Source organism: Haemaphysalis longicornis, unplaced genomic scaffold (assembly GCF_048455015.1).
Source record: "Haemaphysalis longicornis isolate Haplotype H1 unplaced genomic scaffold, Haemaphysalis longicornis Haplotype H1 scaffold_9, whole genome shotgun sequence".
NCBI classification, from domain to species: domain Eukaryota; kingdom Metazoa; phylum Arthropoda; class Arachnida; order Ixodida; family Ixodidae; genus Haemaphysalis; species Haemaphysalis longicornis.
This window is the reverse complement of record NW_027526460.1, coordinates 78,004,080-78,029,747: the sequence shown is the minus strand read 5'-3', so window position 1 is coordinate 78,029,747 and position 25,668 is coordinate 78,004,080. Positions and strand designations below refer to the sequence as shown.

At 47.0% G+C, this 25,668-nt stretch overlaps 1 protein-coding gene across 9 annotated transcripts in view; it reads left to right on the top strand.

The window, feature by feature from the left end:
- LOC144153015 (solute carrier family 41 member 1-like) overlaps positions 1-25,668 on the top strand; it is a 117,016-nt gene that overhangs the window by 69,224 nt on the left and 22,124 nt on the right. For 5 of the 9 annotated variants that reach the window (XM_077684645.1, XM_077684644.1, XM_077684636.1 and 2 more), the window contains exons 2-3: positions 21,793-22,153; positions 23,445-23,552. In XM_077684645.1, the coding sequence (XP_077540771.1) occupies positions 21,793-22,153; positions 23,445-23,552 (469 nt within the window). Of the gene's footprint in view, positions 1-7,765; positions 7,982-8,110; positions 8,485-18,398; positions 18,531-21,792; positions 22,154-23,444; positions 23,553-25,668 lie in introns of those variants that run through there. The other 4 variants (XM_077684641.1, XM_077684639.1, XM_077684640.1 and 1 more) reach the window with 3 other exon arrangements.

Here is a 25,668-nt window from a genome sequence, read left to right as displayed (position 1 = left end):
AAATTATTCAAAAAAGTGGCAACAGCCTACTCTGCAAACATTCCGTCCATTCAATTGTCCAAGTATGAGTTCACTGTGCACAGAACGGGCTGGCAATCGTTGGTAATCTGAATTAAGGTGGGTAAGTACAGATATGTCAGCGAAGATATGCGATCGGCAAGTTCGGTAGCGTATGATTAAAAGCAAAAAGATAGCGGCTGCCGCCGTGGTCCGTATCACTTCGTTCGGGTAAAGCCTTCACAACTTTCAAATGCAGCATGCATTTTCTATTCTGTGCAGTCATCATTTGCGTCTAACTCTGCTCAGTTGTTTCACTTGGTGCTTACACCGTCCAACTGCGATGACAGCGTGGCGCTTTGACCAATATAGAACAAATAAGTCCCAAAGATGTACAATTAACAATGCGTTTTATTTTACCTCGTAAACAGCCAACTCAGCAAGAGCATCGCGATTGCATCCGTTTTTCCTTACGAATACATTCCCCTTTTGAAAGCTCCTACAGGCGCCACCATCACCGTGCGCAAAGGCGCGAACGCACATACTACTGTTGCCTGTCTCACCAAAAGAACAGATGCAGCAGCTAGCTTTTGTCGTATTGAACACTAAAATTGGCGCAGTGGCAGATACCGCCTTGTAAATATATTACCGATGTACCGCTTAAAGGGACAGAACACCGGTTTTTTGTGGAGCGCGTGTCGACTGGCTCATATGAAAGCCAGCGTTTTATGTACTGGGGTAACCGCAAAAGAAATTTCCAAATAAGCAGGCGGAAAAAATTTTAATTTGTCACTAAATCAAATTAAATTAATAAATGGAGAAGTCTGAACGGTGGCGCCATGTAGTGTCAGAACGTGACACTGCCGTACGTGTCCAAACAACTCCGTCGGTTTGATAGCGTGATTCAGAAACCTCATAAAGTAATAGGAAAGACTGATTATTGTTGTTTCATCCGGGAATAGGGTTATTAAATGCATCTTATCATCTCACGTACAGTTTAAAGTACGTTACCGCATGGGTCCCTGTCATGGTTGCCAGCACTCCTTTTGGCGCTGGTAGATCTAAAAATTCCGATTCCAAAGTTCTAGGGCGCTACCAGCAAAAGCGTTTCGTGTTAAAATGCGACAAAAATTGACTGTCCGTCCCGTTGTCGAAACTCCCGAAAAGGCCTAAATTTTTATTTACTTGATTTTTGAATAACTTTGTTTTGCATTTTTTTATCCTGCGCACTGGGCTTTCTTGTTGGCGCTGTCCCGTTTTTAGTCTCATCACTTCGCTGCCTTTCAGACACTTAATAAGCACTCTTAAGTGTTAATATGAAAGCCGGAACGAAAACAAAGTGGCATTACTGTTTTGTTACACTTTTGCACCGGCAGCTACCAGAAACGTCTGGGTCGAAGTGGTTGTGTACAGGATGCGACTGCCGCAGCCACCAGCCACCACAACGCCTAGAAATGGCTCCCGCCAGACAAAATAGCCGCACGCTAGACACAACACTCGCACGCTCACCTAACTTCCTTGGACGGGCCTGTATTCCCTATCATTTGCATCGCGAAGAGAAAGAGCTCGGTTCCACTTCCTCGATGAACCGTCAGCGCTTCTATCATTACAGACGACGCGCAATGCGGATTCGATATAATCCGTCGTCCGGGTTGCTCGTCTAATGGAAGAAGGCGAGTTTTGGTTTCCGCTTGTCGGTTTGCAGTTATATCTATGTTTCTTGCGTTCTGAGTACGTCGTTGTACAGATTACCACACAAACAGGCAATAGTTTTGCTGCATCGTAACGTACACTAGCTAGCATGTGGTTTCGTGTTGCCGAACTGTTTCCGGATTCGGCTTAAACACCGGCAAGAAAATGTGCAAACGAGCTCACTTGAGATTGAAACGCTCATTAGTGTTCTTATCTTTGTACAAGTGTTGTTTACGAACGTGCGTTCAAAAGCGTGTGCGCATATTGGACGCACAAGGGTCTAATACATAAAACTTGATACCATTTTTTGTTTCTAGGGTCACCGTTTTGTCGACATTGTTGCGTGAATACTAACGATCGTTGTGAGTAATATTGAACTCGACTGGGCCTCTTTTGAGATTGCAACCACCACACGTAAACACCGACGCCATGTCCTGCCAAGGACCACTGCCCTTGTGCTCCTCCTTTTCGTCTAATCTTTTTACAATGAACATAATAGCTGAATGTGGAAGCATGCACTTCTCCCCGCATAATTACATGCTAAAGGCATCGTTGTACTGCCAGGAACCGCCACTAAGCAGCGAGTTCACTGTTCGGCAGCCGTTGAGTATTACATGGTGATGGGCATATCGTTTTTTTAAGGGGCAAAGCTCCGTGGGGGTTCGGGCTCTCGGCGCCTCATGTCGTTGTCGTAACCGCCGTATCATGTCGTCACGGTAATAAAACACCGGGACACTCGTTTATTCCTGCCGCTAGAATGTAACGCGTACTAAAAAAACACCCGGGCACTCTTTTACGCCTCGCGCTGGAATGCTTCGTAACGCGTAGTAAAAAACACAGGGGACACACGCTCGCGCTGGAACGCTCCGTGCTTCAAAGACACCAGACTTTCACAGCAAAGCTGTATACCTCCACCCAACAACGGTTTCATCTCCGTTGGCAAAAACGCCAAGGCGCCAAGAATACACTTATACACTGCATGCTTCGCCCCCCCCCTTAGGTTCCATGTTAGTGGAGAAGGTCCGGGATTTTTAAATCACTCAGATTTGCTTCACTCATAGCTTTTCAAGGATACCACAGGAAACATCTTTCCTTGTCTTAACTCCTTCCTGCGCATATGTTACGTGATACATGTTCTTTTTGAGCAAACGAAAGAATGCCCTCATATTTATTTTGGGCCACTCTTCTGAGTAGGAAGTTTCAGAACTATTTGAGTAGAAAAGTTTGGATTTTTCACACATTTAAATGGTCCACATCGATCACAAACATGCAAATAGAGAGAGAGTGAGTGTAGGAGCTTTTCCCCCAGTAAAAATAGATGTCCGTGTAGAAACACTCCGAACGATTGACCAAAGGGGTGGGCGAATGCATTGAACAATTTATTCATTGGTATTGAAATTCCTGAAAAATGTGCTACACACTTAGGAGTTCGAGTACATCCTCAAAGAGATGTTTCGCGAACGCGAAAGTTAAGTTATTGCGTAACCTATGCGCAGTGTGGTTGGTCGATGTCAATCTTTGCACAGCAGTCCAAACTCTTCCAAAATGAACTGAGGGAACCACTTTTCGAGACATCCGTGTTACAGTCCCCGAATACAACAACTGGAGTGCGTTACACCTGTTGCGCCACTGTCTGGTCGCTTTGAAAACAAACAGTCGACGACATTGCTTTTTCTCTTCCCTCTGTAGCTTTTCATGGGCAGGCTGTTCGTCGGCAACCCTATCTGCGTGACCTTTCCATAGCATCACTAGAACACTAATATGAAGACCCCGTTCACGCTGGTCTCCGGTTTACTGCAGGCTTCATTAATTTTATGCCGATCACCCTCAAGTGTATGTCGGATGCGCCAGGGACAGGTTTTCGTTCGCGGAAGCGAAAGGTAGTGCCATCCCCGCCATGTACAGCTTCGATGTAAGAAAGAAGAAATCACCAAACAACGCATCCTCCTAATGCAGGCCAAAAATGATGGTTGCGAAAAATTAAAGTAGCCAAGCACGGGTTCTCACAGTGAAGGGAAAACTCGCGAACAAGCACCCCAAAAAAGAGCCTAACGGCCAGAGAAAAAGGAGGTCTAAGCAATGAAAGCCACAGCTCAGTCTGACCCTAATCCAAGAAGAAGACTGCAGGAGACTCCCCTGCGACGACTAGGGCTGCCGTTGACTCTTCCTGTGCTTTTGTCTTTCGAAGGCACAAAGGTTGGCCACTGACATAGGTATGTGTGCCATACCATCCACTCATTTATTTCAAAGACGATTCGTGTACCGTGCTAGAACTATTGCGGTCAGGCTGACTTTTTCCATTTTATTCCTGCTCCTCTCCTTTTTGTTTATTCATTCAGACTACACATTTCCTTCCGCTCTCGTGTGTTCTTCTCGTCCTATTGGATTCTCTGATTAAACTGAATTCTTCTTGGCTAATCCCCCTAAGTGGGTGTGCGCTTTTTTTATGGGTCATAACCATCATCATCATCATCATCTGGTTGGAACTTGCAGGCATAGCGCCTTCGCCCCAATGCGAGTTTTGTCAAGAGGAGGAGACAATCGAACATTTCCTGCTGTCTTGCCGGCGGTTCTCCTCTATCCGAAATCGATTCCTGGAGGTTCCCCTCCGGCGCCTGGGTCTTTCCTTGTCTGTATCGAATTTACTGTCATTTGGGGCATCGGGTTTAGGTTTCTGCCACGGGGATGTTTGTCGCGCCCTTCACGCTTTTATTTCACAATCCGGTCGCCTACCCTGTTAAAAGACACTTCGTACTTTCTTTCTTTGGTACGTGTAGTATCTGTTTTTACTTCAGTATGTTATAGTTTTTGTTTTTTTTTCCCCTCAAAATTGCCAACATCACTTCCCTCACACTCCACAGCTCTATTTTACCCTTAGTTTGAATTCTTGACCAGTTTCCCCAATCTGACTTGGCCAATCCCCCAGAGTGGGTACGCGCCACTGATTTCTGGTTCCAACCAACCAACCAACCAATCGCGCTGTGGTTTTGCTCAACCCGCTCAATAAAATATCCTAGTGTGAGGCGGCAGTTGAGATTGCAATGTGTACGGTGCAGTTAAATGCACGAGTAATAAAGAAAATGAAAGATAACGAAAAAGAAAACGCATGTCGTGGACAAAACAAAATAGGTTAAACAAAATAGATGAGTAAGATGAAGAATAAACCAATGCCCTCCAGACATTTGATCTCGGCTTCACAATCTTGGAAGTCAAGTTGTCGTTTCCTCTCTCTCTCTGCTTTTCTATGACTTTTATTTATCCTCTCTGAGTTAAGCGCAAAAAACTTTGGAGTCATGGTCAATGCCATTTCATGCGCACAGGCCACTCGCTCGGGGCATAGGCATTCGCAAAAATAGCCTCGTAAGAGCCGCACTGGCGCGGGCATGGTGACTTACAAGGTTTATTAGTTTTTGCGCGGTGACCTCCTCACAACGATGACTCCGTCGTTCGAGGTTGAGAACAAGCTTGATCCCTCACAACGTTATGTATTCGTAATGTGTACCAGCGTACAATGCCCTGACTCTGAACGGATATGTTTACACTAATTAGCGTTGCTGGTAGTACAGCGCGTGACTGTACAGACATGCGCAAATGAAACGTGCAGACGAAAATATGAACCAAAACACTCAAATAGCGCGATTTCTCTCCGTGCATGTGAAATTGTCGCGTGGCCTTATTACAGTAACAAATATTGAAAGTGTGTCTTTACAAATATACCACTAGCGAGTCATTAATCTGTCTCCACTATTCATATTCTTTGATTTTGCGTGTGCTGGTTCATATTTTTGTGTTCTCATTTCATTTGTATATGACTGTACATAGCCTTTAGAGCGTAGGGCAGCACGCACGCTGCTATATTACATCCACCTCATCAGAAACCATTGAAAAGTTTTACACAGGCCCAGACTTCACGTAACCAAAGTACCGGTTATGGCGAAATAAAGCAAAGCCCCACTTCGCATATATTCAGCAAGGTTGGTGTCCTAGCAAAATTGCGATAGTGCCTCATTGCTGGTCAACACGTGCTCTAGTTGTGCTTTGTTTACGCTTACCGAATCGACTTCGACCTATCTAGGCGCAGAATCGGAGAACGCTAAAGGGGTCAGTCGTGATCCGTCATTTCAGTCGCTGTACCGTTGCACTGCACGCGGCGAAAGGCGGGGGCTGCCGTTCCGCCAAAACGATTACGTGCTCCAAAGTGAGCTAAAAACAAGAAGACGAAGCCCCGACGATACACAGTTGGGCCAGCGGTTCCGTGTTTCCTGAGGCCATCGTGAAACACCGGCGTGCGGAACATCAGCTCTCGTCACGCATAGAACCCTTTTCAGCACTAGAAATATCCAGTAAAAAAGGAAAAGAGAGTAATTCCTATGTACCGAACAAAGATACCTGGAATTCCCGATATATCGAATGTTAGGTACTGCCGAACTTCTTCTCTGCGTCCCGCCGGAAACGATACAGGGGATCAAATGACTGCTGCTGCTGCACTTACAACTAGTACTTGACATTACAACAATACCTTCCACTGACCTTAAGTCACACATCATACAACACCTTCGCAAAACATGGCAAGCACACTGGAATGAACAGACAGACAACAAACTACACGCTATAGAGCCACTATTGGGAGCATACCCCACTGACACACATAACAAACACAATGATGTAACCCTGGCTCGATTACAGATAGGCCACACGCATGCAACACACTCCTACCTGCTCACGGGATCTCCAAGACACCTGTGTAGCAGGTGTGGAGATGGCCTATCCGTGATCCACCTGCTACTTCAATGCAAAGTACTCCGCATAACATGACACAAACACTTCGCCGAACTCTACAGACAACACATCCCACTACACCCGGTATTTTTGCTCTCTGGCGATCCCATGCTTTCTATCAAGCGCGTTTTTAACTATATAGCGAAAGTGAAATTTTTAGACCTAATTTCATACCACAAACTGGCCCTCGACACCAGCCATCTTCATTGCCTTTCACTAATTTTACTTTTGTTCTAACCGAATTTAGTGTTTACCACTTCATCTCTCATGTCATCATCACCAACCTATATACGCCCACTGCAGGGCAAAGGCCTCTCCCATTATTCTCCAATTGCCTCGGTCCTGTGCCAACTGTGACCAATTTATCCCCGCAAACTTCTTGATCTCATCTGCCCATCTAACTTTCTGCCACCCCCTGCCACGCTTGCCTTCGCTAGGTATCCACTCTGTTACCCTTACTGACCAACGGTTATTTTGCCTTCGCATTACATGCCCTGACCATCGCTCATATATAACAACTGTTCGGCGCACTTTGCCCCACTCGCCCTTGCGGCATAAACACCCAACCATCATCATCTCCTTCTTCTCTGCGTCCGACAATAGAAGTATGGCAGTACTTGGAGTTCGATATACCACGACCTCCCGGCATCCTTGTTCGATATATGCGAATTGTTTGTTCCCTTTAATTTTATACGGGGTATTTAGAATGGTGGGAATTGCTCACTAGGCGGCGAAACTTGACACGTAGCTGTTGAACCTTGCGGTGCTCGTGAGCATTTCAAAAGCAGTCTCAACAAGGAGAGCCAAGAGCTCGGGGGGAGGCGGCCCGACCAAGGCTGCATTGCACGGCTTCGTTCGAGGTCGCGCGAAGGCGCGAGTCGAGGAGAAAGTAGGTGAACTGCGGACAGCAACAACGACGCCGGAAGAGACGCCGAGTAAAAGCTCTGGTCTTTCCCGAGGGAGGGAGGGAGAGAGAGAGAGAGCAGCCGGCGGACCCACAAAGGGGCTCTGTGGAAACCGCGCGCGGCGCACACCCGATTCGCTCTACTGGCCCCAAGACCAAAAGCGCGCTGGGCCGTCCCGGAATCGCGCTGAAGGAAAACGAGGAAGGCGAAGCTCTTGGCCGGCTCTCGCGCAAGCCGGCCACGCCTGAACACCCGTGTCAGCCACGGTATTACCCTACCTGGCGCGCGCCTCCGCCTTCTCATCTTTCCTCCGCTCCCTTCTCTCCGTCTTCTTCTTCCTCCTCTTTCTTTCCTTTCACCCCTTTCCTTCATTTCGTTTTTTTTTTTTTCAGCGATGTAACGTACACGCCAAAAAATTCAAAAGCAACAATAGCGTACACAGCCGTCAGAGAGGCCGAAACACGAGCGTCGTGAGAGTTCCCTCGCCGCTGTCGCCGCCGCTCGCTGCGTGTGTGTCCAGGAGGCGGCCGCTCGTGGCATGTCAGGCGAACTGAAACACTGCTGCGCTGCTTCGACGACGAAGGCGGCCTGAAGACGGAAGACGTGAGGTGCGCAACGGCGTGTTTTGAAGTTCGCGCCAAACTGAAAATTTGCTACGGCGTAGCCAGTTCCGCCTTGTGTGTCGGCCGTAAGAGTCATCAGTCCCAGTGAAGGTGGTGCGTGCTTACACTGCCCAGTTCGTGCTTCCGGGAGGAGAGGCCCTAACCGAGGCAAGCCAGCAACTGGGACCATTCAGCCAAGGACAGCGCGACCCCCTTCGATGCCAGGCGCTGAGCAAACGACGTCCTCCTTCCCGACACGGTTTGCGAGTGGTGGCCGAGCCCGCTTCTGAGCTGGCCAGAGACGAAGACGAAGACGGCTGTAGCAGCGCGTCTGCGGGAGGCAAGCACGGGCGCCGGCGGTCCCCGTGACCAGCCATGCCGGCGGCCGACCGCGGCGACCGGGTCGCCGCCACCGCCGCCGTCATCGTACGACCTGTCGTTGCTGAGACCAACGGTGCACCGACGCACAGGCCCAGGCAGCGCGCCATGGCGGCCGACGAAGTGGCACGGTGAGCGGGGCGCTTTGGCACCGCCGTGTGCTTCGCGGTGTTTAAGTTGTCAGGCCTGATATGCGCGGAATTCCAGGTCATGCCGCCCATCTGGAGCTGTGGGTTATGGTTGGCGTGACGGTAAACCCTGGCGCGAATTGCTTGGATTTCGAAAGAAAGCAGAGGAGCTGGTGGCGAGAGCGCAACGCTTTCCTTCTTGGCTGCTGCTTTAGAGCCAGAGGGAAACGATGCTGGGTTTTTTTATGATCGGTGATGGCGCGAGTTCCTTCATTGCGTTTCCATATATCCTGGACTCCAGGCTTTAATTACCGTCGCGCCAACTGTACAAACGAAACTATATCCAACGGTTCTTGATTTCTTAGTGGATAAAGACGTGTTACAACTGACCATCACCGCCATGAGCCAGTTAAAGCGCGCTGTCGTAGAAGGCCTCTCACACTAACTTTCAAACGCTCCTGTCCTGTGTCATGTGAATTTTTTCATCGCAATGGAATTATCATCCTTCCATCGCCTCCCTTGTCTGACTTATTAATTGTAGTATACCACGCATTTCAATGCCGTGAAAGGCTATGCCAGGCAGTATTTTTAGGCATAGACTGACTGATGGGGGCCTCGGTTACGTGAATACGCAGCGCCCCCAACACTGGCTGTACGGCCCAGGGTTGCTAAGGATTACTGTAGTGACTTTTAGTGGCTCCACATAATGATGATAACATTTGTACAACTTTGAGAAACTTTGGAGGGAAATTGTGCGAGCCACACTGGCCCATAATAAGAAGAGTTGTGACACCAATGCACAACGGCTTCATTTTGCAAACGCGCCTATATACGTACAGACTCGGTAGCAACCAACGGGAACACACTTACAGGAAGCCCACTAACTCAATGGAGGGATGAAATAAAAAATGAAGAGGCAAAAAATGGAGTGGTTAGAGCATCGCCAGAAAGGAACGTACCAGGAACACGGAATAGGCCGTGGACACAAAGTACAGTGTACTAGAAGGTAAGGTACGTGTGTCGCGCGGAGGAAAAACCAATGGAAAGCGCGGGTCCCTTTTTCGATGAAAAAATTGTATGAAGCAGCAGGCGTTCCCGAGAGAAGTCCTGGTGCAGTCAGCGCCACCTATGTTTTTAAATCGAAGTAAACCGTTTTTTGACGGGTTTTATAAAACTTTGTCATGAAATGAAGAAATCGGGCTATTCTGGGCAATAAATGAGGATTACTTTGACAAACAAAACTTCTGAAACCAACTGGTAAGCAGCGGTCGCCAGGGGCGCTGCTTACAACAGGAGTTCCTTAGCAGAAATTTTCATCGCAAAAGGGACCCCCCTAATCGGTCCCGAACGACACACCTCTCTCTTCTGGTACACTGTACACAAAGTACAATGTACTGATGATTTTGGATTATAAACAAAACGAAAAAAAAACTGGAGACAATTTTGTGGTGAATGCATGCAGGTGTGGAGGCACCCGCTGCCACATTGCGCTCATCGCCATTTTTGCTGCAGTTGCCTTTGTTATGCTGCGCAATAATTTAGTTACGTGAGTCTTACGGGCTTTTTTTTATTGTTACAATAACGTCAAAGGCTACCGGTTCCGTGGCAACTGAAATATTTTATACTTCGAGCTGTGACGTAAGTTTATGCACCTCGCGTCTCAAGGTAATTTGTCAGCATCAGCAAAGATCGAGGTTGCCCTATAGGTTTCAGTGAATAACAATACCAGGTAATGAACAAGTATATCGCCGGAAATAGTTAGGAGCCATTCTACTATTTAAGATAGATGACCAGCGAAGTTGTAGGACAGGGTTACACGAGGGTGCATGCATTTATTTTCGTTTGGTTGCGATAGAAACGATTGCTTTGTTGGTTACTGTGATACATGCGCTGATCGATTCGTTTGGAACCTTAGATTCTCCCCAAAGTTAAATCTATTCTGACCGCCGTTTAGTATGCCACTTAAATTGGCGTAGCATTTCAAACCGAGCTTTTATACCACGAACTTACCATTGTTTGTGCGGTTTTGAAATGGCCATATTTATGTCTAGAGGAGTTTTAAGATCCGAGCAGCTGTCAGTAGTGTAACATCACCAAAAAGCCCGTGGCACGCACCAGAGATATCAGTAAAGGTCATAATCACTATCTTCATCATCAGCAGCAGCAACAGCCTATCTACGCCCAATGCAGGGCAAAGACCTCTCCCATGGGTCTCCAATTATCCCGATCCTGTGCTTTAGGTCCCGGTCCTAAAGCACAGTATACCGGTCATAAAGACCGGTCCTAAAGACCACTTACCTTTACTGATAGCACCCGGTCCCGGTCCTATCGGTAAAGGTAGGCGGTCACAAAACACTCGCAGAAGACGTCATGGCTATCGTTGAAACTTGAGGCGCTAGTGACAAAGCTCAAACACTGCGAAGTCTTCCGGTCACAAGGCGACAGAATACGCGTGCGCGGAGATTCGTTGGGATGTACAACGTGGACCATGATAGGTATCTCGGAGCTCTTAAAAGGGATTCAACTCGGAGCATCGTTCGTCCGGCGTGGGTATGCGGAAGGCGGGTGTCTTTACTGCCAGTTCATGGGGCACTCACAGTCGTTACGATCCACTTCCTGGAGAGTCGGTGTCCGGTACGCCGCATTCGGACCTTTTACGCCGTTTTAGTCCTCCGCGATGATGATCTTCCGCGCAACACCGACGACGGGGACGTTTTATGGCCGCGAATGATGTTCTGTGCGCTTCCCCCCGCTGCGTCGATCATAAGAGGGGGTTTCCGGCGCACGTAAGTTGGACTCGCTCCGCAAAATGCTCGGCGAAGCGACACAATGAAAATAAGAGTACCTAAAGGCGAGTTGGTTGTGCGAGTATACACGCCGGTGTACTACGGTAACGCGACTAAGGATTGCCAAAGAAATAGTTTGTTTTGTAGATTTTTACGAAAAAGTCGCGTTATTTCTCCTCACCATTACTCGATGGAGGGATGAAATCAGAAAATTCGGAGGAAAATAATGGACCGGAGCGTCGCAAGAGAGGAATGGCTCGAGTAACATGGGATAGGCTATCATATCATCCTCAGCCCCACCCCAGACGGTATGGGGTGAATAGTATTATTATTATTATTATTATTATTATTATTATTATTATTATTATTATTATTATTATTATTATTATTATTATTATTATTATTATTATTATTATTATTATTATTATTAAATGTGGGTATCGCGACGTGACCTCACTGAATTTTCTGACCCTGAGCATCTGGTTATGATGATGGTGATGACGACGACGATGATGATGACGAAAAGCAGCTATCGCTACGTGACGTCGTTGACTGTGAACGTCTTATTATGATGATGATTATGATGAACAGCGGGTATCGCGACGTGACCTTATAAACCTGAGCGCCCGCTCACTCGCTTAAAATAGACTCGTTCGCACTGGTGGAAAAAAAGAGCGGTCATTCTTTCCGTCACGGATCTGTTTTGAGAGGGGGGGAAAGTCGTTGTATGCTCGCCACTGAGACTCTGGCCACTGCCTTTTCAAAAGCACTGAATGCCAGCCAATCACTTATTATTTTGTTTGAAAGCGGATTCGAAACGTATATGCCCTCTCATATTGGTTTGTTTGTTTGTTTGTTTGCTTGTTTGTTTGCTTGTTTGTTTTGTTGTTGTTGTTGTTGTTGTTTTTTTTGGAGCAATACAAATCGTTTTAACGTTGTACGAGAATATTGCAGATGATCACGATCGTCCGATTACTACCTGTGCTACATGGCCGTTTCGAGGACCTTTCGAAAGCGTCCAAACACATTGCTAGCTAATGGCACATTTCCTATCTATGACACACTTGAAATTATTGTCAGCCGTCAACTGAAAGTTTCCGTGCGGCACAGGCATAGGAGTTGTTAAAAAGATAAGTTCAGTTGGTTTCTCTAAAAAACACACACTTGACTGACACTCAACACAATCAATGACCTCTGCTACAAAATACAAAAAAAAGAATACCACCCCTTCCTAAAGAAGGTTGACGAGAGAAGCGCGAACGCTAAAAGTGCGTCCAATCGATCGTTGAACCTTCCAAGATTCAAATCGCAAAAACAAAAGAAGGAATCCAGGCGACGATTTTTTTGCGCAATAAAGAAACGCGTACGCGAACGGCCCTAATCTATACCGATACGTGGTTTATGAGATAAATGTATATTATTGTACTCGTGATCGCTGCGTGTGTTTTCTTACCTAGAACCGTTCCTCTGTCGCGATTCCCGAGTAACCATTTTGTCTCAGTGGAAGCCCGGCTTCACGCACGCGCCGTGTATCCAGAAATGTTATCAGAGCTGAGCTTTTCGGTCAACCAAGCGGTCTATAAAGAATTGCGTGTTTTTTGACAGAACGCCCTCGGTCCCACTACGAAATCTTTCGCAATAAAAAAAAACATTCACAAACGCTTACGGATGGGCTGTCCCCAATGTCTAACCCAAGGTCAGGCAGGCAGGCGCTTCGCTGTAGCCTGATGTGATTACGTCACCGAGTCGTTGCAGCTGATGACGGAACGAGGCTTTTCAGCTGCCCCTAATGGTCATGACCGACGTCTTTCGGAACCGCCACGCACGCGACCCTGGGCAAGCATTGCCGATGAAAGGAAGGCTTCAAACGACAGCGCAAAACACTGAGACGCAGCGCAGTCACGTGTGCTTTTGCTGGGATTTTTCGAGAAATTTACTATTCGAATTTTTGGATATCTGGAACTATAAGCTTATTCCGGCGATCCGAGTACTAGGAAGCAGGGTGTGGAGACTTTGTGAAAATTTTCTAGGCCGCGTCAAAGGGGGATAGGTCAAAATAATTAAAAATACAACCTTACCTATCTGGGGAGTCTGAAAACTGCTATGTCAGAAACCTGGCAAAAGCACCTTTTTCTTAATGTTATAAAATATTTCGGTCATCCTTGAACGTGAAACTTTTGCTGTGAATTCTTTGTAGCCTCCGAAACCTTTCTCGTGGCCTAAAAAGTTTTGACACAAGCTGTATATTTTGTTCCCGGGGATGTTCTGCAAAGGTGCACACGTCTCGGAAGACTTCCCTGCCCTAATAGCTATATGTGGCGATGAAATATGGCTCTGGGCTGTGCTAATATGGTCGAGTTGCTAAACAATCGTTTGCATCCCTAAAGAAACCGTGTAAAGGAGGCTGAGCGTGAGCTCCCAAATTTTGCTTTCTCCGGCTGTTGGCGGTTTGGTCACTCGGCGTTCATTCCAAGCGCCGCGGACGTTGGATATTGGTCTCTAAAGCCTCATCTCTGCGAACATCTTTTCAACGTATGTATCAGCTGAGGAAAAGTACATTTCAACTTAATGATAACGGCCTTCAGTCGGCCGGATTTTCCTGCGCCCGAAGTTTTCTAGTTGTGCGAGCAGTGTCCGTCTCCGCAACACGTTTCAATGCCTACTAAACGATTCCGCACGTACTTACTTGCACGTCGTGCAAGAGACTGCACGTGGTGCAATCTTTTTCACATGCGGTTTGACTTTACAATAGCAAAATACATCAATCCGTGCGTAAACTTACAAATAGAAGATTTAGTTCGACGTTCCATAAAGGAAAAAAAATACCAAGTAAGAGCTTATGAGCACGCAAGCACAGAAAGAGGTCCAGTCTGACCTTCTATGCGGGGGAGAGGAGCACTTGCTTGCGGCAAGCCAATGATGGATATATATCATGCACGTTAGGCTTAGCAACTCTCGCTAGGTAAGTACATGTCTAAGACAATCCTGCGGTTCAGCTTCACGACAATGCACATGAATGACCAATCGGCGGAGCCATTCAATAAAATTTCCACGAATGACAATTTTAAGTTTGGTCTGTGCTGTGGCGAGCGCAAGTATCTCTCTCTCTCTCTCTCTCTCTCTCTCTCTCTCTCTCTCTCTCTCTCTCTCTCTCTCTCTCTCTCTCTCTCTCTCTCTCTCTCTCTCTCTCTCTCTCTCTCTCTCTCTCTCTTGCGTGCGTGCGTGCGTACACCGAAAAACGCCGCTGCCCGGCTCCTCACTTTGTGCTATCCTCTTCCTTGGCCCATCTGTCCGCTTCCACCGCTTCATATTTTGATTTACTGGCGTATATTGCGCCTGAAAAAATGTCGTCCCAACATTGCATTTGCGTCTAGAAGTGAAGCCGACGTTGAAGATAACTCTGCAACACTTCAGATAAAGGCTTTCGCTCTTTCCTTTGCGTCTGGAAGCACTGCGAAAGCTATACTTACCGCCAGAACCCAGCAGCACTGCTTGATTTGCTCTTCACAGCAGATGCGCATTCCGTTTCTGTTTTACTTTTGGGCTTATTTTTGTGAGCGGCTATGGGATGCGTTAATTGCTACAACTGAACGAAAGCCGGCCAATGACCGCCACATCACTTTAATAACGTTATTCGAGCTCTCGAGGGACACGCCAAGACCGGAAAAGAGAAAGTTTTCTTGAGCAAGTTTCTATATAAGCTATCTGATTGGACATAGGGCCGTAATTTCTGGCTGAGGTACTCTGTGGCCTCCTATTTTAAGAACTAGATCATGTATGCCGACAGCATATAAGATTTGGAAAAAAAAAAGTTTTAAAAACTGTTGCAGGGGCCCTTTAAGAAAATGGATGCAACTTGAAAATTGGCGCGGAAATACGTTGAGTAAGAAGAGAACTTGCCATCCTGTTAATGGATGCAAGTTTGATCTTTGTAAGCTGGCTTTACCGCATTATTTTGCGCGCAGTGAAGCCTACTCATGAAGACAAGTAGGCTAACTCACCGCGTACGCGGCGGTAAGAGACCACCGACGGCTGTCGTGCCACGAACGCCAAGCGTAAGCGCGATGGCCGTCGGGACCCGGAATACCGTAATACGGGGAAACGGAAGACGTTGGCGGGGCTACAATCCCACTCAACGCTTTCCCGGCGCGGCGCGATGCGCTTTGAGCGGGAGTTTGTTGCCAACCGATAACTTGCAAACAGATCCGCTGCTCATCAATCTCCCAAAAAGTGGAGTGGTACTGAATAATTAGGCCTTTATTGAAGCCAGAGCTTTCCTAGTGGGACCGACGCCACGCTGTCAAAACACTAATGCATTTCCCCATAGACCGGTTGGTCGACCGAAAAAGCTCTGATACGACCTCCGGACACGCGGCGCGCGCGTGAAACCGGGCTAAAACGGTTACTTGAAAATCGCGAAAAAGGAACGGTTCTATTATTAACGCAATACACGAATCGATCGCGAAGAAGGATTACAGTAGATATAGCTTTTATTTCATAAACGACGTATCGGTATACACTTAGAGGGTTCGTAGATTCGTTTACTTAGTGCGCGCAAAAGTGTTGCATGCGTTTGTTCTTCGTTTGCGATTTGGGTCTTTGGAGGTTTGACGACCGATTGGACGCACTTTTGTCGCAGCTTTGATGTGAGGAAGCTCTCGCGCTTCTCTCAGCTTTCTTTGGGAAGGATGGTAATTTTTTTTTAGTCTAATTGCACGAACGTTGCTGTCGTTCACCAAATTTGCTTCGTTGGCAGAGCACTGTGGCGAAAGTGAACCACGGGAGTGACTTAAACGTGTATTATTATATATTCTCTGTAGCGAAGAAGAGGAACAAGTTGGGCGAAGTCACCAGACGAGCCTAACCTCATCTTCATAAACGTAGCTATAGTCTCACTGTATTCGAGTGGAGATTGAAGGCCTGCATTTTGTTTCTGCATGCTACGGTCACCTTTTTTTCGGCGTAATTCAGACTACAAAGATTAATGACAGCAGCGGTTATTGCAGCGTTTTACTGCTTGTAATTACCGTAGCTTCGATCACAATACTATTCTTGAAGAGGTACTGTAAATGCTTGCTGTTTATGATCACCAACCTGTACTCAAGAAGCGCGCCGACTGAAAACCCTGAATAAAGTCTTTTTTTTTCCTCTTCAGTGACCCTCGCCCAGTATAAAAATAATATTACAGCACTTTTTTTAAGTGTCCAAATTCCCTAGCTCTGAAGCAAAGTGTTTTTCTTTGATGTCTTACTTTTGATTTCATTTCATTCTCACCGGCATTCTCCACGTCTACAAACAATTACGGCTTTTCTTGTACTAATCCTTGAAACGACGAAGTCTTTTTTAACAATTTAGGGTTTTCGAGTGGCTCGTGGCTCTTTATGCATCCATAGCAGCTCAGGTAGCACTGTTTGAGCCAGTCAATTCTTCTAGTTTATATGTAGGTCACATAGATATCCGGTCATATAGATCGATGCCGAAAAGAGTTTTTTCTGCACGTGCGCCGAATGTGCGAACATGGGCAGAAACGTTCCGAGCTCACGATACAGAGTGTTACGGCCTCATTTGATAGATAAAAGACGGAATGCTGCTTGACACCGCATCAAAAGCCGTCATCATTCGTGCAAGAATGCAGTAATGACCTCTTCTGTCTGACGTTATCGCTGCCACGAACAATTGCTGCAGTGTTTGAGATAAGCCAGTCTAGTCCGGACACAGGAGGTTGTCTGTGCACGACTGATCTGGAGCGCCCACCACGTGCGAGCTCCAGACCTGTGTCTGCTGTTGAACAAGACGATACGTATCATTTGCCCCGATTACTGTAACCTCGTTGACAGGAGCGGCTAACCAGCGATGAAATATTCCATCAGCCCTTCCACTTTGTGAAGACGGACGAGCACCAAAGCTGTGACATTTTTTCACTTCAATCGACGCATCTATGCAGGAAACAAAACATCATCATCATCATCAGCCTATCTACGCCAACTGCAGGGCAGAGGCCTCTCCCATAGATCTCCAATCATCCCGGTTCTGTGCTAACTGCTACCAATTCATCCCCGCAAACTTCTTGATCTCATCTGCCCATGTAACGTTCTGCCGCCCCCTGCCACGCTTGCCTTCTCTAGGGATCCACTCTGTTACCCTCAATGACCAACGGTTATCTTGTCTTCGGATTACATGCCCTGCCTGCGCCCATTTCTTCTTCTTGTCCCTTAATGTAACATTAAGGGACAAGACGAGAGCGGAGTGGGTCAGGGAAACAAAACAGGTTTGTATGCAATTTGTGATTGACCATACTTCCTAGTTAATTGGTTGGATGGAACTTGGAAGGATTAGAGTTCTATGCTATAGGAGACAAGCACGGGGCTGTCCGTTTAACTTCTATAGAAGCCCACGTATTGGCGGCAGACGGGAATTCCCCAATATTCACAAGATCGCTGTCAACTACGTAATCACGACAAGTAGATGAAACTCTGCGTATTGTTAGAGTCACCTTAGCAGCTAAATGAAATGTCGCATACTTTGATTCTAAATAGCGTCGATAAAACAAGAGTTGCAGCCGTTTTCTGTAACCGTACTCCCTCCGTAAATAGACATTTAGTGACAGCAGACTGAAATTCTGTAACGTTTACAACTTCACTGTATACTAATTATGACAATTATATAAAACCCGGCGTTACGATAGAGTTATCATAGCGGCCAATTTCGGTGTGACCTGCGTCATATTGAGAGCTGCAAAGCGTTCGCGATAAACAGGAAAGTAACTTCGTGTTTTGTTGAGGCGACGCGTAAACGGATGGATATCGACCCCCGCCGGAAGGCAACCATATACAACTAGACTGCAAAAATTTTCTTCAGTAGAACCCCGCTAAAGAACAAAATGAATATTATTCATCTGTACGAAGCTCCATCGGTCATCGGTCTTGGGGAAAAGCCGGGGAGAGATAAAAGAGGACTGATTGCGGGCGCGCGAACGTTGCCGCAGCGAACAATGCACCGTACAAACCCACAGGAAATCGAGACGCGCCGATAAAAAAGATACAGGTTAACTCGAAGCATACGCTGATGAGTGAGGGTAAGGAAAACCCGACGTGAGCCTTTATTACAACGCGAGAGTACAAGCCAAAACCACAAGGCAGATCTCCTGTTGGAACAGTAGCGTCAGGCATTACCGAAGACAGAGGAGTACCAAATCGTTGTTGTGTTTTCAATGGTGGCAGGAATGTTCAGATACATCTTCGACGATGAGCAACGAGGGAAGGAGTAAGAACTTTTTGCGCTCTGTTTTGGTGTCAGTCACGTTTTTCGCGATTGCTGGGATGTCGCAAATTGTTAAACTGTTAAAATTGGGCTCAGGGAAGTTAAATGCTTTGTTTTTAACTACCCATTGCATCGCGCTGAGTTAGTAAGACTCGTAAATCTTAAAATTAGTGGGTCTCTAGCTCGTGAGTTTAATTAACTGATAGCATTCGGAAGGTAGAATTTGTTTCTTCTCATTTGCGTGATCTCGGCGCGCGTCAAAGACACCAAGGTGGTCAATATAATTCAGAGCCCTCCACTATGGCGCACCTCATCGCCTGTGTAGCGTCGGTGCGTTAAACCTCATAAGGAATCATTCAACCAATCAATCAGTCAATCTCGCTTGCGTACTGAACCAGGAGGTGCTTTATATCCCTGCCGTCGGGAATTATTCACCTAATCTGCGATTGGCTAATCCATCCATGTGACGTAGTCAGTGAATGTCTTGTGAGCCGACGAATTCTTTTAGCACTGATGCCAGAAGAGGTACTTTTTGTTAACCTACAGAAGTTCTTTCTCGGTATGAGCATGCGAAAATTACAAATAAATTCCTATTCGATACGTTGATGCGGGCGAGCAATCTCTTAATTGGGAACTAGTTCTTTAATCCTTTAATCAAATTTTAATTAATTTACATATTTAATTATGTATGTGGTTGCTATTGTTTTTAGCGTGGTGTAGCGGTTGAGACATTAACTGGGTTCTTTTCATCAATAGCACGGCGCATTTAAATCATGTGCCTTATCTATGATCTCAGCACTGCATGTGTTTTGTGTGTGTAGCAATCATGCCAAAGATTCTAGAAGGCTGTACTGATGTTGTCCAAGCAGTCACACCTTATACGTGCCTACGCTCTACATTTCGGGCTCTGTAGACACGCATGTTACTTGTTGTTGCTAGATGTAGGTTGCTGCCCCTGCAGTTAGCCGCAAATGACGGATTTGGCAACACAATTGGCATGTAGTTGGCATAACTGGAGTCAGCCAGGCAGAACAGGTCGAATTTACGCGTGGTTGCACGATGCAGTAGGCTTTCCGGTGGTCACCAAGAAAACGATGACAGATTGTGATTCGCAAAAAAAGCATCTTTCTTTGCTTCATTCTAATCGCTATGTACGAATAAACGACCGTCTGCAGGGGGATAGAAGCGACAGTGATGTACTCAGGAGTAGCTTAAACGACCGTCTGCAAGGTGGTTGAAACGACAGTGATGTACTCAGGAGCATCTTAAGCTTGCCTACCTCTGCAGAGTGAGATAAATAGAGAAAGGAGTGACTTATTTTATTACACCATTCCAGAACCTGGACCAAAAAAGTCCGCACTTCTAAGGTCGCAATGGCGCCGGACATAGCAGATCATATGCACGACCGCTCTTCTTACTGCCACGAGTTAGAGGTAGACAGCCAATGCACCGCATTCGCAGAACTCGCGTGTCATTTTTCCAAATTGATAGTTGGACTAGGCAGTTCATATGAAATGTACAACCTTGCAGAAGCCGTAAGCCTCGCGAGTCGGGGATGTGGTGCATATACTCCGAATGGCTTCTTTTAACACCAAAGGGGCCTCGAGGGATACAAATACCCGCGATCTATCACACGGGCCCCGTGTGAGAAATTTTGGAAGATCTACGCAGGCCGGGCTTCTCGCACGCAGAACGGTCCTATAGTGGCCGTTTTTAGCGCCAAAGCAGAACTAGCCTAGCTGTTGTGCCGCGCCGGCATGGATGCGCTGCAGCGCACGTCGCTACAGACGCTGCCGTCATGCCTGGTGTGAAATAATACCCGGTTGCATATATGGGAAATCAACATGGAAGATTAATTGGCGTCGTCATCTGAAATGTCTTAAGAAGACACGCGTCGCGCTAGACACAGTCATAAACACGGCACAGATGCACATCATCACGCGGGAGATTGCGCGCAATTGGCATGCATTCCCGGTACCTGTAAGGGCATCTGCGTTAGGCATTTACCCGCATATGTACATATGACACATTCGCGCGCTCAAATGACTCCGCAACTGGTACGCGTTTAATTCGCAATTGGTCAAACAATGGCATAGGAAGGCCTAACCTTCTTCAAGAAGATGGAAGAACATTGAACTTTGACGTGGCGCTCTCTGGCCTCGACGCGCTTGCGCTACGAAAACACACATGCTACTACGTGTTTCAATAAAACGGCTAGCTTTAGTTTTTAGGGGCGAAGGGGCTCGGGCTATCGGCGTCTCCTGTTGTCGTTGTCGTCGTCTCATACAGTCACGGTGCTAAAACACCGGGACACTCGTTTTCAAACCCCTCTCGCTAGAACGTAAATCGTACTAAAAGAAAAGTGTATAAACAATAAAACCAGTTCAAAATAAACTAACATGATTTAAACGTTTGTGTAACGCTCCCTGTCCGCTTCAGCAATCGTCAACAACAAGCAGAAGTAGACGGGTTATAACTTGTGTTGCACTCAAGTACCCACCGGATCTCAACGGTAAGCCTGATCGGGTAGGGTGGTCGGTTGAAGCAAGAAAGGGCATACTTACCTGGTGCCGGGGCCCCATTGATTACCAAGAACGAGCCGCGCAGGCATTGCACTGCGCTCGCGTTGATCCCAGCCACCAAACTGGGGAAGATGGGGCATGCAGATTGCTTAAATCTGGTTCAACGCAAGAGAGGGCGCCACCGCCTCAGCGAGGGCGCGATTGCTCCTCCCACCGGCGCTTCTCCGGCGCCCAATCAGCGCGCGGCGTGTGGCAAGAGACAGGCTTGCAATCTTTGAATAATACACTCATACGCTGCATGCTTTACCCCTCCGCAGGTTTCACCTTAGGGTACATGGTGCGGGATTTTTCATTTAAAAAATAATACAGACGCTTTTTCACCGTCTTAGCAGGAAAAGGTTACATCACGTTGCTAACACACAAGGCAAAACTATCAGATTTAGACAATATCAGGTGTTTGACGCAGCCAGCCACACATGTACACACACACACACACACACGCACAAATCCAGCAGTCAATAACGTTAAGGAGGCGTACTATACATACATACAAATACATTTCGCATGCTTAAACATCAGCGCTTGGAAGCTTAAGAACAGAAACAGGACCGGCCGTAGCGCTCCACCAATTCAATTAAATAAATGCCGTAACAGTCAATCATTTCAATGATATATTGTTTCATGTCACAGTTCTGTGTTCCGCTTCTTCTCTCTTTAATCTTTCGTTTATCACGTTCACGCAGGAAGGCGGCCGGCGAAATGCTGTCCCTGGCGGCCAGCCACTGCCGCGTCAGCTTCGTGGAGCGGCCCCCGTCGCGCAGGTCCAGCTGCAGATTGGAGAACGGAGCGCTGCCCGCAGCCAACCCGGCCGCCGCCGCGGGGGTCGCCATCGTGCAGATGTCCCGTCCCACCGACGACCTGCCGGCCGCCGGCGATGTGGTGCTGGCGGGCAGCGGCGGCTCCAGCGAGAGGCTCGACGTCAAGGGCGACGAGGAGCCCGAGAAGGCCGAGACCCTGTGCGTCACCTGCGTCCAGGTCTTCCTCCCCTTTCTGCTGGCCGGCATGGGCTCGGTCGCCGCAAGCCTGCTCCTGGACCACGTCAAGGTGCGCGCTGCCCTCATTTAACGGAGAAACACATGAACGGTAAACCGCGCGTCTGCGGCTCCGAGAACCGGTTTGGTTGCCGGAACGAAAAAGACCCCCCCCCCCCCCCCCCCCCCCCCCCGATCGGCCTTTCCTGCGAGCGTCCAACCTGCTGGATATTTTGCCGCGCTGCGTCGGAAACCGGATTGCTCGGACTCACATGCGTCTGCCGCACTTCGCGAGCAGCAGTGATCCGTTCCAGAGCCGATACAAACTCGCACCCCAGTGTTAAATTTGGGAAGGGGTGGAGAGTGGGCTACAGGAAAATGTAGGCTCGTAAGAAATGTTCGCGATTGGCCGGTTGCGTCGTTTGAAGTCACTGTTTCGTGCCGTGATTGGCAGGTGGGATGATAAAGGGAGAATCGTAGTTCCGTTTTTACCGTTTCTGTACAAGCTGCAGTATGAAAAAGAGCTTCTTCCATTATAGAATGGAGTGACCGGGCAAGACTAGGAGTGGCTGAGAAGGAAATTCAACCCGACAACATAAATCTGACACAGTGGGAACCGCACGGCCAGTGCGGACCCCGGCTCATCAGTCGAAATCATCACTCGTAGTTTTTCCTGCTACAAACTGAGTCCATTGCGGTCGACTAATCAACACGCTTCTAATTAAGGCTAGTTTCACTACTGCGGCCAGCAAACTGGTGCTATATCATTGATGTAAACAAAAGATAAATCGCTTGCGTTTGCCTGCTGCCATGGGTTTACACTCCAGGTTACAGGGCCTATCTCTAGCAAGAAGATGCAAGAGACATCTTATGCTCTCCGGCATTTGTCTCAAAGCTCTGTCAACGATGTGTGTCTGTCCTCCATGTGCTCGCTTAATGGGATACCTGTAACACTCACGGAAAGCGCCATTTTAAAGAGCTAGATATACACCCATTACAACCCCTGCACCCTTCAGTAATTTTTTTCAAACTGTCTCATGTTTTCATACCAAAGGGATTTTAGCTAACTTGCTGATTCTCACTTTTTAAGACACATATCACACCATCCAAAATATCATTTCGCCTCCTCCTTCTCTGTCCCAAAACAAGGGCGGCATCGTGAGACTCTTCCATTTTACATGCCTAGATTCATTGCTTTGCGGTCCTATACACCTACCTGCATAGAAAAATGTTATTCTAGGGAGTTTTATCACGGAGCGTATTCTAACATCTCATCTCACCATTGTAATGGCACTCTTTGCCTTTGTCGGTCTTGCGGCATAAAACCTTGAATCATCATCAACATCATCGTTTTTCCCTTGCAGAGCTGGCCCGTGTACGTTGCCTACCGCGAGTTGTTCGTCCTCATCCCTCCCCTGCTTGGTCTCAACGGAAACCTGGAGATGACTCTGGTTGCACGCCTCAGCACTCAGGTACGCGCTGCGGGATGGCGCCAGGGCGTGGACCCATCTCTGTAGAATTATATACGTTCGCGACAGCAGCCTGTTCCTACATATCGTTTTCTTTTACGTCACCGAAATGAAACGCAAAGCTGATAGTATTCACAAACAATCTGCACAAGTAGTGTGGACATTTTGCGGGTGTGCGGGGCCACAGACTACAGATGTGCGCGCAATCTGTAAAGGTGCGCGTACAATAGCGCGCGCACGCGTGCGTATTTCTCTGAGCCATCTGCTATGGAACGCAATAAAAAGGTGCGCGGCAGGTGGCATGTGCGAAGCAACTCAATTAATGGTGTGTTTTAAATAGCCCCCTATAGACCTTTTTAACTTCTTCGTCCTGGGGTCTGCCGTTTTATAAGTGGGCTGTGCTAGCGGCTCTATAATTGGCGCAGTCGACTGGAAGATGCGACTGCTCGTGCGCAATACAGTCCAGAACATGACCTTATCTTATTAGAGATTAACGGATGAAAAGATTTATATAATGCCCGTTGGAGCGTCGGACCTTAAATCAATTGATAAAAACTTTACCATACCTTCCCAAAGAAAGTTGAGAGAAGCGCGAAAGCTTTCTGACAACAAAACCGCGTCAGAAGTGCGTCAAAAACGTTCGCTAAAAGTGCGTCCCACTTTCGTTGAAAGTGCGTCCAATTGATCGCCACGTCTTCAAAGACCCACATCGCAAATGAAGAGCGAAACCGTGCGACGATTTTTCGCTCACTAATTCAGAGCATCTACGAAAGATGTAAACGTATTCCGATACGGGGTTTAGAAGATAAAGATATACACTCAATCCCGCATATATCGAACCCCAGATATATCAAATTATTGCATTTATCGAACAGTCTTGGAAATCCTATGCGAAAGAAAATATTTTATATATATCGAATTATCCATATATCGAACTATTTTGCGATCCCCTTAGAGTTGGATATATCCGGGATCGACTGTACTCCTCCTTAATGATCGATGCGTGTATTGTGTTAACTAGAACTGCTACCTACTTTTCCGCCATTTTCAAGTAACGGTTTTGACACAATGGAAGACCTGTTTTCACGCACGCACCGTGTGTCCAAAGACTTTATCAGAGCTTTTAGGTCGACCAACCGGTCTATGGGAAAATGCATTAGTTTTTTGACAAAACGTCATCGGCGCCACTACAAAAGCTTTCGCTTTAAAAATTGAACCGAACAGCCGCATGAAAACAAAAAATCTTGCACACCTTTGATGTACAAGTGATCTCGCGGAACGCGATTATGAAAAACATACAATCGATTATGTGTGCATAAAGTACTGGTGCCTTTCAATTAAAGTTGACACACGATAACTGGGACAACCTCTAGCTGAACGCGGTGGCATCTGATTCGGAGGTTATTGGTAAATGGCATATTTTCTCAAGTGTGAGCACCTAACAATTACAAGTTCCATCTCCTACGCATTTAAGCGTAGCGAAAGTTTTAAGGGACTTAAATTCTTAACGTCACCGTTCTTCGAATATAAGCACCTGTCCACACTTCAAGTTTGGCGGGTTAAAAAGAGGTAGCTAACCTACAGTAGCGAAAATGCGGTAGTTAGATACATCAAATCAAGTTAGACGTAATCAGTAGTTCAGTGCGCTAAACGTAATATGCATGCAAAAAATGTTTGAGGTGATGCCAAGACTATTCCGTCTAAGCAATAATTTGAAATACGCGTGATCGAGATAAGTGCGTTAGTGTCATTACGAGACTTAGTCAACAGGTATCAACTCTATAGCTCTACAACTTAATATAACAACACCTGAGGCCAAACAATTACGTCGTTCTTCTTATAGCCGCCTCGCTGTTCACTGACCTTGTTCCAGCATTTCACAATCCCCGTATGACTCACACACACTCAAGAAATAAAAGTGAACTTGCTGCTATCACGCAGATCATAATCGTCTCACATCTTGCGTTGATTAGTACGGGGTTGTGACTTGATTTGTGGCAAGCGACTCGTCCAGTAGAGTACCGATCGTGAGCTCGCTCTTCCTAGTGAATCCTGGCTTGACCAGGGGAGCCATCATGTGGTCGCACGTTTTGGGTGAAGCCGTGGGTGAGCGCGATAA